We start from the raw sequence: 15,529 nt of genomic DNA on the forward strand, positions 1-15,529 counted from the left end.
ATAGATTTAAGAGAAAGACTTACTTTTGAGAATTTATGATCCTTTAGAGGTAAAGTCTCTTCTTAAATGTGTGGTAGAGGTGTGTGAAGAGAACACAATCTTCTATTTATTATCAATGTTCAGAGGTGGGTTCTCTTATTAAATGTATAATGAAGAGGTGTGAGTGATTGTGATTCAGTGGTGCGCCTGACATGGTGGTACTTATCATACCCATTGTTGGATACACACTACATATATTTCATTAAATCATAGCCGCTCAAAACACCATGTACACATTTAACCAAATTAAGTGAAACAAAACCATTTTTTGTTTAAGATGAACCAAATCATGTGCTGAGCAGTTAGAATTGAATAGAATCCACGTGGCAATGGCGTGCATCAAATGGTAGGCATCATAGATACCACCACATCAGATACACCACACAAGTAATATCTAAGTCAGAAGGGACTACAATGACCCCCAACTTGGTTTGAAATGAAACTAACGATGACTAACTGAGATTCACAACTAGAGCCAACCTTGACCACACCCATTGTTGGTACAGGGCGTCCTACCCATTTCACCATTGCCATCCTTGTGAAGGTCTGAGAGAGTCTTTGTCACTTGTGTGGCTCTCAAATTATATCATATGGTTTTTTCAAGAGTTGATTATTGTAATTTAAGGGGAGAAGAGATTTTAGCTATTAAATTTACAAAAATATTTTGTGTCGCATAAAAGATACCTACATGACAACAAACGAAAAACGTCCACACTTGTTTTATTTTATTGTTTATTTTATTGGTGGATTGATGATCCACCGGGTACTACCCCATGTGATCACTTTAATGAGGGGTAGTTCAACAGTTTTCTCGTTTTCTCCTAACGTTATAAATAGGTAAGACTACAGTAACCAAACTGTTTAATTTCAGAACAGAAACAGTTGAATAAAGGTTGTTTCAGTTAATAGGATATGTTTTTTACCCCAAAAAAATTGATTTATGTTTCCTCTGATATTGACTATTTAATAAAAATAAAGATATGAACAGAAAAATAACTCAATCTACTAACAAGAATTTTTGAAAAATAAAGAAAAAAAATGAAATGTTACTCTTATTGAGTATCAAAAGGTTCTGATGAAATTAACACCTACTTGAGTTGTTTTGATTCTTCAGCTTGTGGGGTGGTCTGAAGTTTTCATGATCTATAATGGCTGTTCATGGTTGTTGCAGGAGATGCATTGATTAGTTTTGAATTTGGTCCCATCATGATAGCTGAGGATGAGCATACTATGTTACATTGATTGTATGTTCTTGGAGACTTGAGAGTTAGGTTTCAACTACCCATTTCACCAAAGTCTGATTCAAGTATCCATCATCATTAGAAGCACTGAGATTCCCTCAATTCCCAACAAAATCAATGAGGCAACAAGATCTGGGTTGAGGTGGGGTTAGGGTTTGTGAGACAACAAGGGCTGTGCTGGTACTGATAAGGATGTTGATTGATAATTAAACTCGAGTGCAGCTAGGGTTTCAAGAACTGAAGTTCACAGTTCTGGTTATACAGATGTTGCTGTCCATGGGTTGGCTGGGTTTCTCAGATAAGAATGGCTATTTCATGGTGGATACTAAGGATGTTAATGGATATTTCTTATGATCACATAGATGTAAGACCTTTTTCTTTTCTGGATAAATTACACTTGAGGTGTCTAAGCTTAAGTTTTACAAGTGACATTTCAAATGACTTATCAATAGGTTGGATCCAAAACTAACATTATTTTCTGTTTTATCCTTGTGAACTAGTGTGTGTTTCTGACACACCCATCTACTACCACCATCTCCTCCATCATCTGTTGTGATCATCTCTATGCTACAATCCATTTGCAGCTGCCAAACCTTCTACTGTATATTGTACCAATGACACTGAAATACTTGCAATTCCATCAACCTTAGTACATCTTCAACCCTACAAGCCTCATCAATGAGCCCCATTGGCCCATCTCTTGATGCAACCCATTCATTGGCATTAATTGTAAAATTATATAGTCCCAAAACAATGCAAGATAGAGTTAAACATTCTACATTCAACACCCATTTAGAACCCAACTTTGGGCAAGGTTGTAGGTGAGTGTGTGATAGGGGGGAGTCAGTAGCTTAGAGTTGTCATTAGAAAGGGAATTAGAATTGGAGGTGGAGGTTAGGTTAAGAGTGTGGTTGAATTAAGGTCAAAATTTTGAGCCTAAATCCTTCTTAACTAAGGATAAGTTTAGGCCATTAGAGCCCAATTCTAGCTTCGGGCTCCTCTTAGGCAAGTGGCACACAAGAATGAGCCCAAGGGATGGAAAGGGGAGAGGAGAAGATGTAGAAGTATAGAAGTTCAAACCATAAAAATAAGGGCAAATTGCCCGGCAACCCAAAATGGATGTCCTAAAGCAATGACACCCCACTTTATGTTTGAAAAAAACAGACACTCTAAAATTAGATTTTTATTGGACACATTAGTCAAATTTGTCACCGAAAACCATTAAATTACTGTTTATATTTTTTCAGTTTAAAAAATATGAATAAAAAAATATTACGTTTTAACAGTTTTCAATGACAAATTAGACTAATGTGTCTAATGAAAATTCAATTTTAAAAATTTTAAACATAAAGTGAAACGTTGGTGCTTTAAAACTTTCATTTTTAGAGTGTCAATGCAATTTACTCTAGAAACAATTACAATCAACATTCAACACTTTTGGAATTAGGGAAATCCCAAACTTAGGACATCAATTTGAGGGCTGGGCCAGAAAAAATTGAAGCTCTCTGGATGGCCAAATGGGCAAATCCAATCCAACCGTAGGCACATTTATCAGTAAAACGTTATGGAATTTCCTGTTACTGGAGAAGATTCAAAAAACCAGGACAGATGGAGAAATCCCTCCATTTTTTAGTGAACATTTTCCGAACTCTCTTCAAATTGTCTCCAAAGTATAATTCTCCAGTGTTCACTCACTCACTGTCTCTCTCCTTCTAACCTGCATTTTTCATGGAAAATATCTGGGTTTTGTCTTCTCATTATCTTACATCACCACCATATACCATGAAGAATATCTCTGCTATCTTTAGAACAAAAATACGATTTAGTCCCTCTAAATTTAGGTGTTTTTCTGCTTCTTCTCTAGATTTGACGAATAATAATGAGTTGGTTACTGTTAAGAGTTCCCCCAAGAAGAAAAGGGTTAATGGTGTCAAGATTAGGGTTAAGGATGCTGAAGCTCAGCTGAAGGAGAACTGGCTAGCTTCTCTATCCTACCCAGTTTCTGAGACGGATGGACAGCTGAGTATCATTGGAGAGGAACCCACTAGGGATACTGATTCCCAATTGGTCATAGGAATTGACCCTGATATTTCGGGAGCTTTGGCGCTCTTGAAAACTGAAAATTCGGTTTGTTCTCCTCAGGTAATCTTCATTTCATTGCTTTCATTTTTCTTCAGTATATTTCGTTGCGAGTTTGTTCTGTTTTTCCTGCTCTTTCTCTTTTCCTTGTTTTTCAATTACTGGCTGATTTCTGTTAAGAGTGTCGGCTTTTTGTGTTATTCAGTTGTAAAGTTTTTCTTCTTCTTTTTATTTTTTATTTTATTTTATTTTTAGTTATTTTTAAAGTGAGGTGCCTTAACGTTATTGGGTTTGATCATGATACTTGCAAGGTTATGTCTGCAATGTGATGCTTATTTTCCTTTGTTTAGTGTTTTAGCTGGTGATTAGGTTATCTGCAGGGTATTCAGATGTTGAAAGATACAAGCTGCAATTGTCTCATGCTTAATATGAGCTTGCAATTATTAGCTAGTTATTTGGTGTCCGAACCTCTTTGGGCTGGGGTTTCTCCCCCATGCATATAAGTCCTTCCTATTAGTCAAGAGGTGCCCATAAGGTGGCCTGGACACGTCAATTCTAGAAAAAAGGAAAACCTTATATATGTTATGTCCTAGGGTTTTTGCTGTTATACTTTTTGAGTATTTTATGTACTTTTGGTGGCATCTAGTGAATGCTGGTCTGCAATTTGATGTACTTTACTTATAATAGAGGTTTTACAAACATATAGAACAGAATCATCATTAATTGCTTCTTTGGAAAATCGTGTCAATCCAGTTCACTTCTTGCTGCAGGAAGATAAGGGAACTATGATACCTTTTGAAGAAAATACAAACTGTAAATTTGTAAGAGTGTGTTGGTTACCCGTTTATGTCCTGGTGGCATTAGCGCTGGGCTTTCAATTCTAGATTATGTTCAGTTGCTAGTTGCTACTGATGAATTATTTCATTGTGAATATAACAGACAAATGCACCCAATTTTTGTTAGTCCCCTGAAAGATGACAAGCAAGCAAATAATTCAGTAGTATGGGAGAAGCTATTCATTACACACCAAGTAACCTGGAGTCGAGCTCTTCCAGTCTAGAGGATAGAGCTGCTCTCAAATGAATCTACATTGGGAAGAAGTCCAACTATGCCTAATAATTTGACTAGAAGAAGCCTTTTTTTAGAAAGTATTTAACTAGTTAGATGCTTGTTATCCATGCTGAAACTTCAAAATTTTTATGGAATTATGGTTAAAGATGTCCATTAGAAAGAACCAGATACGGATTATTGACGTGTCTACGATGAAAACCTAGCTCAAAGATTTATCCGTTTGAAAGTATTGGTTGTTAGGAAATCTTATGACATCATCATCAGTAGAGTGAGATCTATAATCCTTCTCTCTTAACATATTTTTTTACCCTTTGTACTTGTATTTCTCGTATACTAAAAGTTCAGGTTGGAAAATGACTGTTGAAGAAAGCTTCTCTATGTTTATTAAAAGTGACTTTAAAAAGTCCTCTAATTATTTAGGAGCCTGTTTGCCCTGAATCATATAGGTATTTGATACTCCTCACTTGCAAGTATTGATTGGCAAAAGAATTCGAAAACGTATGGATGCTAAGTCTATTGTACAGTTGCTGCGGAGCTTGGATGCCCCCCTTGGTATGCAGCCATTTTCTGACTTCTGAAGGTCCATTTGTTTCTTTGAAGTTCAATTATATTTATCTTAACTACATTTTAATTGGTGCTGTCCTCTGCTGGAAATAGCTTCTTCTAATTGGTTTAGCCATGGTAAAATCAAGTTGCATCTGTTTCATATCCACAATATCATGTTATCCTACAAAAAATTTTGATTTGCTTCTGTAGAAAGCTTAAGTTGTATGTTTCTCCAAATAAATATTAGGGAACATGACATTACCCTCCCCTTTTGCCTTGATTAGTGCCAAACACCTCCTCAACTAGAAAATGACAATAACCCCCTGCTACATAGAAATCAATCTATTAGTTTTGCTGTTAAACCACCTCGAAAGAAAATTTTATCCTTCTTTTACACCCCCCTCCCCCCAAAAAAAAGCCACTGTCTCTAACCTCAGTAACACAGAGCAAAAACTGTGATGTGCCATCTTGCACTTCTGCTTCTTCCTTCTCCAGAGCCACTGCTATAATCCTATCATACCCACTTCCTCCAGGAGCTGGCACTTGGCAGATATGTCACCAGCACTGCCTGTAGGGGTGGAAGCTTAGGTATATGCCACTGATTGCCTATATGACCCTTTATAGATACTACTCCACTCTGCCTCCATGATTGACCTCTATGATTCCATGAACTCTGGTGAGCCATTGACTCCACGTCTGCTGTCCACTCGCAAGCTCTGAATTCACCATGAGGCTTTGTGACACTGTTTGAGCTATTCTATCTTCAGATTCCGAATCTGCCATTCAGGAGGAATAGTCGAAAAACCTAACCTCTGGTGGTCTTCATCTTCTCACTTGATACCTGTTCTACCTGTCTTCCCTCACCAATTATGGCAGAATCTAGTGGTGAGACAATTGAGATGTTTCTGCAGCATATCACAAATTACACATAATGCGAGAAACCTTGTCCATTAATCGTTACTGGTTCTCGGATCTTACTGATATTGTTCTTCGACCCTTTAAAGTATTTTGGCTAGCTAGAGGCTGATTTGACTTCTTGTTCTTTTGTCTCATTATAAATATAAGTGACAGAATCTGGTGCAGTTTTCTAGACTGCAGGCTAGGGTCCCTTTATCTAGTTATTGCTCCTTCTCTCCTTGACTGATTCCAAGATTCAGACCTGTCAGACAATGAACTGTAGGGCTTTTTTTAATCAGTATGAAAGGTTCATTTGGACCAATTAAGTAAACAACTAAAGATCTTATGGATTTTTTATTAATCCAAGAGCTATATTGCTAGGGAAAGCTGAAATCTTGGTTTCGCTAGAAGCTGTATGAAGTCTGTATGTGTACAATCACAGTCTAGAATGAAGCTTCCTAATGATTCAATTACACCAATTACCCTTGAAATTCCATAAGGATTCGCTTATTAATTGATCAAATTGTCACTAAAATTATTTTTCTTCCTCAACTATCTAAATGTTTTTGTAGCTTGTCTAAATTACCAGCTAAAACTTGTTGAAAGCCAAAAACACACTTTTGGTAGTCTTATTGTTGCTCTGATAATTCACTTCCTAGTAGAAATGCTGGAAAGAAGGTTGCGTCTATTAAACCATGTGGAAGTTCATCCCATGAATTCATCCCAAAAAAAGCTCATCCCATGTGGAAGATCTATGTTCTGAAGCATGCTGATGGGGCTGCTTTCATCTTCTTTCACTGTTGTTTGTGCTTCACTTTTGAGTTTTGACTTGTTCAGCTTTTGTGATTATAGTTCTATTGGAACTGCTGAGCATTTTAGCTTTGTTTATGAACTGTTAAAATCTCTGACAATTTCAATGCTCTGACCCCATCATTTGGTTCTAGGAACTAAAGTATATATTGAGCAATCAATTCCTTATCCACAAGATGGGAAACAGGTTAGTCATAAGCCTTCGTACAAAATTTCAGTTATGAATCTTTTTATCTCATAATTTTTTATCAAATCATTCTAATGCCTTGGTTTGCCTGGTTGGAACCTGGTACGAATTCTTGCCAGGTTTTGGTGGGAGTTATGCATTTTATGGGCCTGGTTGTTGAGAACCTATTTTAGGGCTTATAAACATATATCCATGCTTGGTTAGAAAAATGATCCACAATTGTCTTTTGGATTTGTGCTCTTGTTTGTGTCTATGTAGTCAAATCTAAGTGTATTTTCACAAATAAAAATATTTTTGAAGTGTAAATTCATGTTCATGGAAAACCTATTTTAGGCTATATTAACACATTTAAATGATCATATTGTTAAAAATAGTTACCTAAATAGCTATTTTGTGTTCACCGCTGATTGGCAGTGTTTGTTGAATCCTCATGTATAATTACTAATTTATACATTGGTTAAGTACTCGAGCATAAAAAGATAAGCAATTTAAAGTCTTAAACAAGTAATAAAGTCAATCATTACTATATACTATTTAAGATTCATAAAGATTAAGTATATAATTTTCAAGCACATCATCATATCACACTCTCGTAAAGTCTTAATACAGTTGTTTAGTACTTCATGAAAGTGTGTTGGAATTAATATTGCTCTTTGAGTACCTGTCGACATAGATCACCAGATTGTGAAGAAACCCTTTGATCCACTATGATAAGCCATATGATGCCACTACTAGCACATATGGCTGGTGGGGTGGGTCGGAGAAGATGTTGTCCACAAAACTGATTTAGTACATCCCTTTAAGTGGAACTCTTACTTAATTTTCCAAAATTCCCGAGATTTCAACCGAATTCCAAGGTTTTCGACCAAAATATCCGAAATTTCGAGATTTCAGAGAGAAAGTACTGAAATTTCATTGAATTTCCCTTCAACCAGTTAATTTCATTTTGCAGGTATGTTCAGCTTCGGTGACCTCAAAATGTCTGAAATCTCATGAAATTTCGGCAAAATTTTGCGAAGTTTCAAACCATTCTTTAGTTTTTTTCCCCTCCTATTTTTTACTTGGAGTTTTGCTCTTGCATCTTACATTGTTTCTTTATCTAATTCAGTAAAATCTGTTATTCATTAAGAACGAAAATTCTATGTATGGTGTTGACTTGGGAGATTGTCCGTTGCAGATACTTATCAGTTGAGGAATTCTGAATGTCATCTCTCTCTGTAAATCAGAAAGAAGTCTAAAACTCAGCACATCTTTTGTTGATGTTGGCTCGGTTGGTTTCAGTGCAAAATTTCTGGAAAATTTTCCATTTCCATTTTGAAAAAGTCAACATGTAAAATTTACTTGCTAAAGAATGTTCTTATGTTCATCTAAGGGGGAAAAATGCATTAAAAAACTTCTCAATTTACACAATGTTACATTTACGAAGTTAAAGTTTACCACAGAAATTTTTCTAGGTAAAATTTTTATGTGAAACAAAGCCAGCCATTGTGGAGAACCTGTTATAACTCTATGTAGCTAGGAAAGCATGAAGTTTAGGTGTGGAGACGGGGCTTAGAAAGGTGTGAAGGCAGAAATATTAATGTCACCCCTATTTGTGTTTATTGTTTGACTTTGGTAATGTTGCCTTTTTGGATTAGAATTTCTTAAGTGGGACTTAGGTCTTTAATAGCATGAGACTGTGTTCAAGGACTTCATAAGTCTGCTACAATCCAGCTAGCTATGAATTCTTTATTCCTCTACCAGCTATAAAACCATTCATTTAGAAACAGGGCAGAAACATCTAACTAGAGGTGTGCAGATTACTTGCAGTCAAGTGACTCCAGTGGGCCTACTGAAGCACAATCACATATAAACCGTCCTGAATAAATTCTTCCTGTAATCATGTTCTTCCTCTTTGCACAGTAATAGTGACATATGTTAAACCTACCTGAGTTGTTCCCCTTCATGTTCTATTGAGATCACATTTTTTTCATATACATAAAAATACTCAGGGAAATTGTTTTAGCAACCATATTTTCACTTCTAAATTTACTTAATATTGAAATGAATCACTTTATAAATGTAAGGACTTATAGGGTTTCCATGGTTGAGAAAATTGACAGTTTTGCTCACTGCTTCAAATATTGAAATCACTGCACTTTGTGGGCATGAAATCCATTAATCATATAATGTTCTTCCACTTCTGCTATCAATTCTGTTGCTTGTCAATTCCTGCCCTGCCCCCCGAATTTCTTTAGAAGTTCTGTCATAGTCATTGTTAATATAACAGTTTCAGAAATACATTGAGATCTACTGTAATATTTGTTGTAAAATTTTTGTAATTGCAATTCTTGAGGAATTTCCATTTTTTCTGGAACAAGGGATGGTGGAGTGGAGGATTTGGATATGGTTTATGGATTGGGATGTTAGTTGCCTCTGGGTTTTCTGTTGTTCCTGTGCCATCTATATTGTGGAAGAATCACTTTGAACTCTTTGGGAACTGCTCAACCAAGGTATTTCCACACCTTAAGTTAAATCATAGCATTAGTTTATTTAAACCACACAAGCAGGTGTGCTAAAATATTAGTGATATTCATGCATTACCTTTGGACCATTGCACAGTTATTTAAGGTGCCAAGACTATTAAGGGCCTTCCTAAGCACCTCAGTGATAGAGTGGCCACAAGGCATTACCATGGCTAACAAGGCTTTATAATGCTCTTTTTTAGATATAATCATTTTATTCAGCACGAATGGCATATGATTAATTATATAATTCAAATTATATGCTAAATATATATTAAAGAATCATACAAATGCAAGGTATTCATAAAAAAATAATTTAACAAATTACATTCATAATACTACCATAGCTATATAACATATAAATATGTTAATCTCATGGAGATTTTTCTCGAAAAGATTATTTTTGCATGAGACTTTTTGTATGAGATTGCATAAATCACATCTATATTAAAGGAGTTATGTTCTAGTCAAACCTTACTTGGTCTTATAGGTATTTTTGCCTATCTATTGAACTATATGTCCATCACTTTGTGGAGTAGGAAATCATTGTGTAGTTTCATCATGTTCGTACAATCAGTCAACTATTTTAAAATGTCAATACTCATGCAAAGGACTCAGAAGTTTGATTTGGATCCTCACATGAACTTACAGATAGCTATTTCTATAGAGATTGAGAGGGACTCTAGGTCCCTGTTGGAATTTCCAGCTACTTAATGGCATGTACATTTCTAAGGGCTTCTACTATGACTTTTTCAAAATATTTAATGAAATTTACATTTTCAAGGTATTTTTCAACTAACAGCAAAACCAACCTATTGACATCCCCAAGAGTTTGCAACTTTAAAGGAATAGATACAATTAACTAGTTAAAATATATGTGCCACTTATCTCGCATATATATGTTGTTTGACCCCAATAGCATCCCAATATATGTGAAAATTTTCAATACATTCCATAGGGATCCATGGGGTGATCCCCTTAAGATACTCCCATATAATTTCCATAGGGTCTCAAGGGTATCCTGAGGGAAAAACCATGAAAAAATTCTTCCCATTCTCATGTCATGTTCTGAATGTACAATGAAAATAGATTGATTTGGATCCCTCACATTAATCAATTCATGATGCAAAACATGCATTATTTTTATCTGAGAAGAATATGCATACCTAGAGAGGTCTTAAGTGTTGCTCCTCTTTCAAAACATGGTTCTTTCTCTACTGATCTGCCTTTGTTCATCTTGAAGTCCCTTCTATGCACACGCAACTTCTTTAACCAAAACCCTAAATCTACTACACGGGGAACTAACCACAAATCTCCAAGAAATAGATGAGAGAGAAAAATCATAGGAAAGGGGCTATCAGTATGCTTCTTGCACCCCTATTGGTGTTTTCTTTATATCGGGAGCCCTGTGGGATGCCCAATAGAGTTGGAACATGATCGGCTTCCCTGTCGTAGTAAGGTTTGATTTGGAAACCGTAGTTTGCCTAGTGTAGCAAAGAAGCATAATCTAAAAGGGATAAGTATAATTAGATTCTTGGCCAGTACATACATGTACTCACATCTATATATTAACCCCACTATGACTAGGCCTGCCAAATGTGATGACCCTATGATAGGACCATGGTAGAAGAGAGAGAGAGAGAGAGAGAGAGAGAGAGAGAGAGAGAGAGATCTCGCCACCTTGAAAAATCGAGATCTCAACCCTCTCGGCAAGATCTCGGTCAAGATATGCGATTTTTTGGCGTCAATTCGGTGGCCCATCTTGATGGGTTTGAGAGTCTCAATTGGGTTGAATTAGCCTATTTAAGGCCTTTTGAACAACACATTGGTGGCCTTGGATTTGTCAGAAAATAACCCTCAGTATGATTTCTAAGTCTACCCATAGTGTGAAACCGAAATGTTGTAGGATTAGGGAATGCAAGGTTATACAACATGAAATATGAAACCTTTAAGGCATATAAATGAAAAGCAAGTGCATCAAATGCATCAAATAACTAAATGTCATCAAAATTCCATCCATATGAGTATCACACTCTCAATTTTCAAGAATAAAATAATAAAATTATACAACCATTAGAAGTTCTATATAAATCATTAATCATAAGTTCATATGACAAGTAGAGAATGGGTGATCTTCCTTTGATGTTGTAGATGTGCTAAGAGTAGTTGCAAGTGAAAATCTTGCCGAAATCCGCAAAAAAAAAGGGCGAAAATTGAAAGTTCCAGCGAGATATCCCAACTCTCTGCTCTTGATCTCCATCTCGTCTCGCTTCTTTGAAAAAGCAAGATATCTCATGAGATCTCCCCCACCATGGATAGGACTATCTATGTTGTAATAATAAAATGACATGCTTTGCTCATAACATTTGAATGATAAATATGAATTTGCTAAACTAAAGAACATAAATGTTTAATTACCTGTTAAATTGGTTAGGTGGACACAAACATCCCTCAATATGGGTTGTCTGCCATCCCATGACACATATTATTTGTTATTACTCTGCTTATTTAATCAGTTAGACTTTGATTTGGGCTTGGTCTGGCATAAATTCTTGTGTTGAAATCTCTCTCTCGATCTGCATCAGTCTGACTTGATCTCTTAGAATTTTTAACTTTGTCCATTTGATTTTACCTTGTTATATTTAAAAAAAAAAAAAAATGGGTAGATAATTCCTAAAGATTAGAAGCAAGGATGTACCCGTGCAGGAGGCTCCACCATGATGGATCCAAGATAGAAAAAGAAAAAACAATAAAATATTCACTCTTTGAAGAAAAGAAGCCTAACTGATTGTCTGATTGGGAAAAGCATGATTAGTCATTGTCCAGAATAAGTGTAGCACTTTTTTACTTCTCTTTCTGGTAAAAATATGAATAGAGCACTTGATGGAACTATAGATGAAAGCAGAGGTTGGTTCTTGGAGACTGTCCGAAATAGTTTTTGTTGTGTACTGCTTTTATGAAGATTGAGCTTCAAATTTCCCCAATATGGATGACCCAGATTTTTGCAAGACTATATTATCTATTTTTCTGAATGCTGTTGAATTATTGAAGTTTTGCTTGGCTGTTTCTTGTTCATGGCTTTTGGATATTGCAATATTGATTTTTTTTTTTCTTCTTTAGGTAATAGATTACACAAGGGATTAAGATATAAAAAAGGGTGAACCTGGTGCCAAAGGGTTTGCAAAAGCCGAGTCCATGGGGCAAATTTACCTACGCAGTCTTACCCCAACAATTTTTGTTGGGAGGCTCTTTCTATGCCTTGGCCTCAGGGCTACAGTTATGGTCCACCAGCCATTTTACCAAGGCCCACCCGTATAATGAATTAACATATAAGAAACAAATTTCGGACTTACTTCCTTTTCTTGTGGACGTAGTAATGGTTGACCTTGCTGCAGCCTTTGAGTGGGCTTTTGCATAAATACTGAGATTACTTTCATTAGAAGGGATGGAAGCTATTTCATCAAACCATTGTTCATTTGTTTGGAGAAGTTGAAGGATGATGCTTTTTCCACTTTGAGGTTTCTCATTTACAATCACTTAAAGAAGATTGGAGATGGTGAATTGATTTGCTGTCAAACCACATAATTTTGCACTTTCCTTGGGTTCTCACCCAATTAAGAAAAGTGGCAGGGATCAATTGCCTAGGTGACATCCAGGTGCTTCAGTGAGATTGGGTGCCTTGGTTGCTTTGGCAGATACCTTGAACTTTAGGCCTCTTGGCTTGCTTAGGTGCCATGACAACTATGCCTTTTCTTCTGTGGAAGATGGTTTTTACAGCTACAGTTTATGTTTTAGGCGGTACAGGCTCATGATGTACTTTACTGTATTCCTACCCCATTAATGCTGAATTTGATGTGATAGTTAGCTTTGGCCAACTGCTAGGTTAAGATTTTGCTGCCATTTCTCTCAAAACCTGATCAAAATTCATTGCTGTGTTTGACAGGATGACAGCAGGAACATCGCATCAACATTATTTCCATCTTTGAGTCACTTGTTAAAGCGGAAAAAGGATCACGGTACCCACTTAATTTTCATACTGTTCTGCTTAGCTCTATCTTTCTACCCTCCCTACAGTAGTTCAACCATTAGGATCATAAGTCTCTTTGTGTATCATCCATACTTGAAATACATTACATTGGCAAGATGAAGGTTGTGTATTACTCCATCCCACGTATGTGGATAACTCCTGATTATCAGTTTGATCCCTTTATTTTACATTTTTAGAATACAAATTATTGCTGCAAAGTATAGTGGTAAAATTCACATACAGGATAGTGCCACCCACTGCAGCCAAGGAAATCAGCTTTTCTCTTTGCATTATCCTTGCTAGGATGCAAGCAGGCCAGGCCTGGATTGAGAATTTACAGATTTGGAAGTAAATTGAGCCTATTCTGGGCTTGGTCTATCATGCTTTTTTTGGTTCAAAGTTGAGAGTGGATTTGGCTCATATCGACCTTATTTATCTCATGGTAACTTGTAATTTGGTCAGTTAAAATGGTTGTGTTTGTCACCACTAATCATTCATAGGAGTTCGTTGTCCTCTGATACTTGCAGGCAGAGCTGATGCTCTTCTTATTGCTGCTTATGCTAAAGGCCTCAAGGTAGAGCCAGGCAAGGTAGAGTCAGGCAAGTGCAACGTCATTGAAGAATAGAACATGATGCCTCGAAAACTTGAAATCACAGTGCAATAATAATCCTACCAGTTTTTGGCACCACTTTTGGAAGCTGTTTGGGAAAATTTTCTTTTCTGTGATGAAGGCATGAGATGTGAACCGGTGAGCGAAGAACTAGACAGGTATGTGCTTTCCATGTTGAGAGATTGGGCTCCCCACCAAGTTGGAAGTCATACAACACATACAGCTTCAACATTCTGGTTCTTGATGAGATTCAAATGTCAGTCCATTCTAATCCACCTCACAGGGAAGATATATCAGCGCATTCAATTTCCAGCACAATCAAATTGCGCTTGTACTATAGCATTTTAATTGATCATTCTTTTTTCAATTTCTAATGTAATAGATCTGCACTCCACTAGTTCTAGCATAATCAAATTTTCTCTTCTTAATTTCCTTCGGTTGTCGGTTATGTTAATTTATGGTGCTTTTGCTATGCATTCCCATTTCAGAATGTAGAATACATTTCTTAACGAAATAATGATTACACGGTAGTTTATGCATGTTTAATGAACATACATTATTAAAATTAGGATATTCAAGCACCTCATGGAGTATTATTACTATTCAGATCTCCCAGAAAATTTTCCCAGATTTGTTTTGCGGATTATGATTCTAGGAAGTATGTTTGTTCATAAGAAATGGGAGTATTGTTCCTCTCCAGATGTTACCTAAATAACCCAGAAAACTATTGCAGACAATAAGTAAAAGTTACCCAAGACTCATGGATTTTATCTGGAGAGCCTCATCGTTGGTATTAATGGCAGTTGAGTATTCTTCAGCACCGAGGATCAAAGGCAGGGGCTGCTATTATTGCTTTCATGTCTTATGGTAGATGAACTTATAAGACCATAAAGATCATTAATGGCTATACAGAGGCCACCCTTAGCAGCTCAACAATCAAAGCTCATCTATTCTTTTCTTTTCTCTTCAATGAAAAGTAGAATTAGTTTTCCACTAAAACATGGGGAAATGAGTTACGCCTGCTCTGGGAAGGATTGTGGGTTCAGCCACTGAACCCTTGACAGATTATAATCTAAAACTAACAAGCTTCAAAGATCAGAATTTAGAAATACAGTAGTGTTTAAAATAGTGGAACAAGGGAAGAAGAAAGTGACTTTCAATCACAAAAACCTTTCTTCTCGTAAATTTTGAAACTAGACCATGATATGGAAAGACCAAATTTCCACCAAATGTGTCCAGGAAACACTAATAGTCTGCATTTGACACGAGGAATGAGTTTCACAACCAGAATAATTTTTTCATTCCAAAACAGAAGAATGTAGGACCAAATGAAATTACAGTGTCATGAGACTCATGACTGATTCAAAGGGGTGAACTCAAGTAGATCGAAACAATAGCCAATCCCTGTTGAAAGCCACTAACTCCATGACAGCATTGAGTTGGGGAGAAATGTTACTTTAAGAACTGAATGCTCATGCGGCAACATAACAGTGAAAATCAATCCCAGGTCGATGCCAA

At 36.3% G+C, this 15,529-nt stretch overlaps 1 protein-coding gene across 1 annotated transcript; it reads left to right on the forward strand.

Moving 5' to 3' along the window:
- Nucleotides 1-2,707: 2,707 nt before the first annotated feature.
- LOC149002024 (Holliday junction resolvase MOC1, chloroplastic-like) lies at nucleotides 2,708-14,923 on the forward strand. The gene is made up of 6 exons (XM_089137559.1): nucleotides 2,708-3,422; nucleotides 4,877-4,982; nucleotides 6,818-6,870; nucleotides 9,231-9,362; nucleotides 13,318-13,390; nucleotides 13,929-14,923. The coding sequence occupies exons 1-6, from the start codon at nucleotides 3,009-3,011 to the stop codon at nucleotides 14,024-14,026; spliced, it is 876 nt and encodes a 291-aa protein (XP_088993685.1). The 5' UTR covers nucleotides 2,708-3,008; the 3' UTR covers nucleotides 14,027-14,923.
- Nucleotides 14,924-15,529: the final 606 nt, after the last annotated feature.

The sequence above is a fragment of the Hakea prostrata genome, chromosome 10, assembly GCF_041222555.1.
Source record: "Hakea prostrata isolate BN-2017 chromosome 10, UWA_Hpros_2, whole genome shotgun sequence".
In the NCBI taxonomy this organism is placed as follows: Eukaryota; Viridiplantae; Streptophyta; class Magnoliopsida; order Proteales; family Proteaceae; genus Hakea; species Hakea prostrata.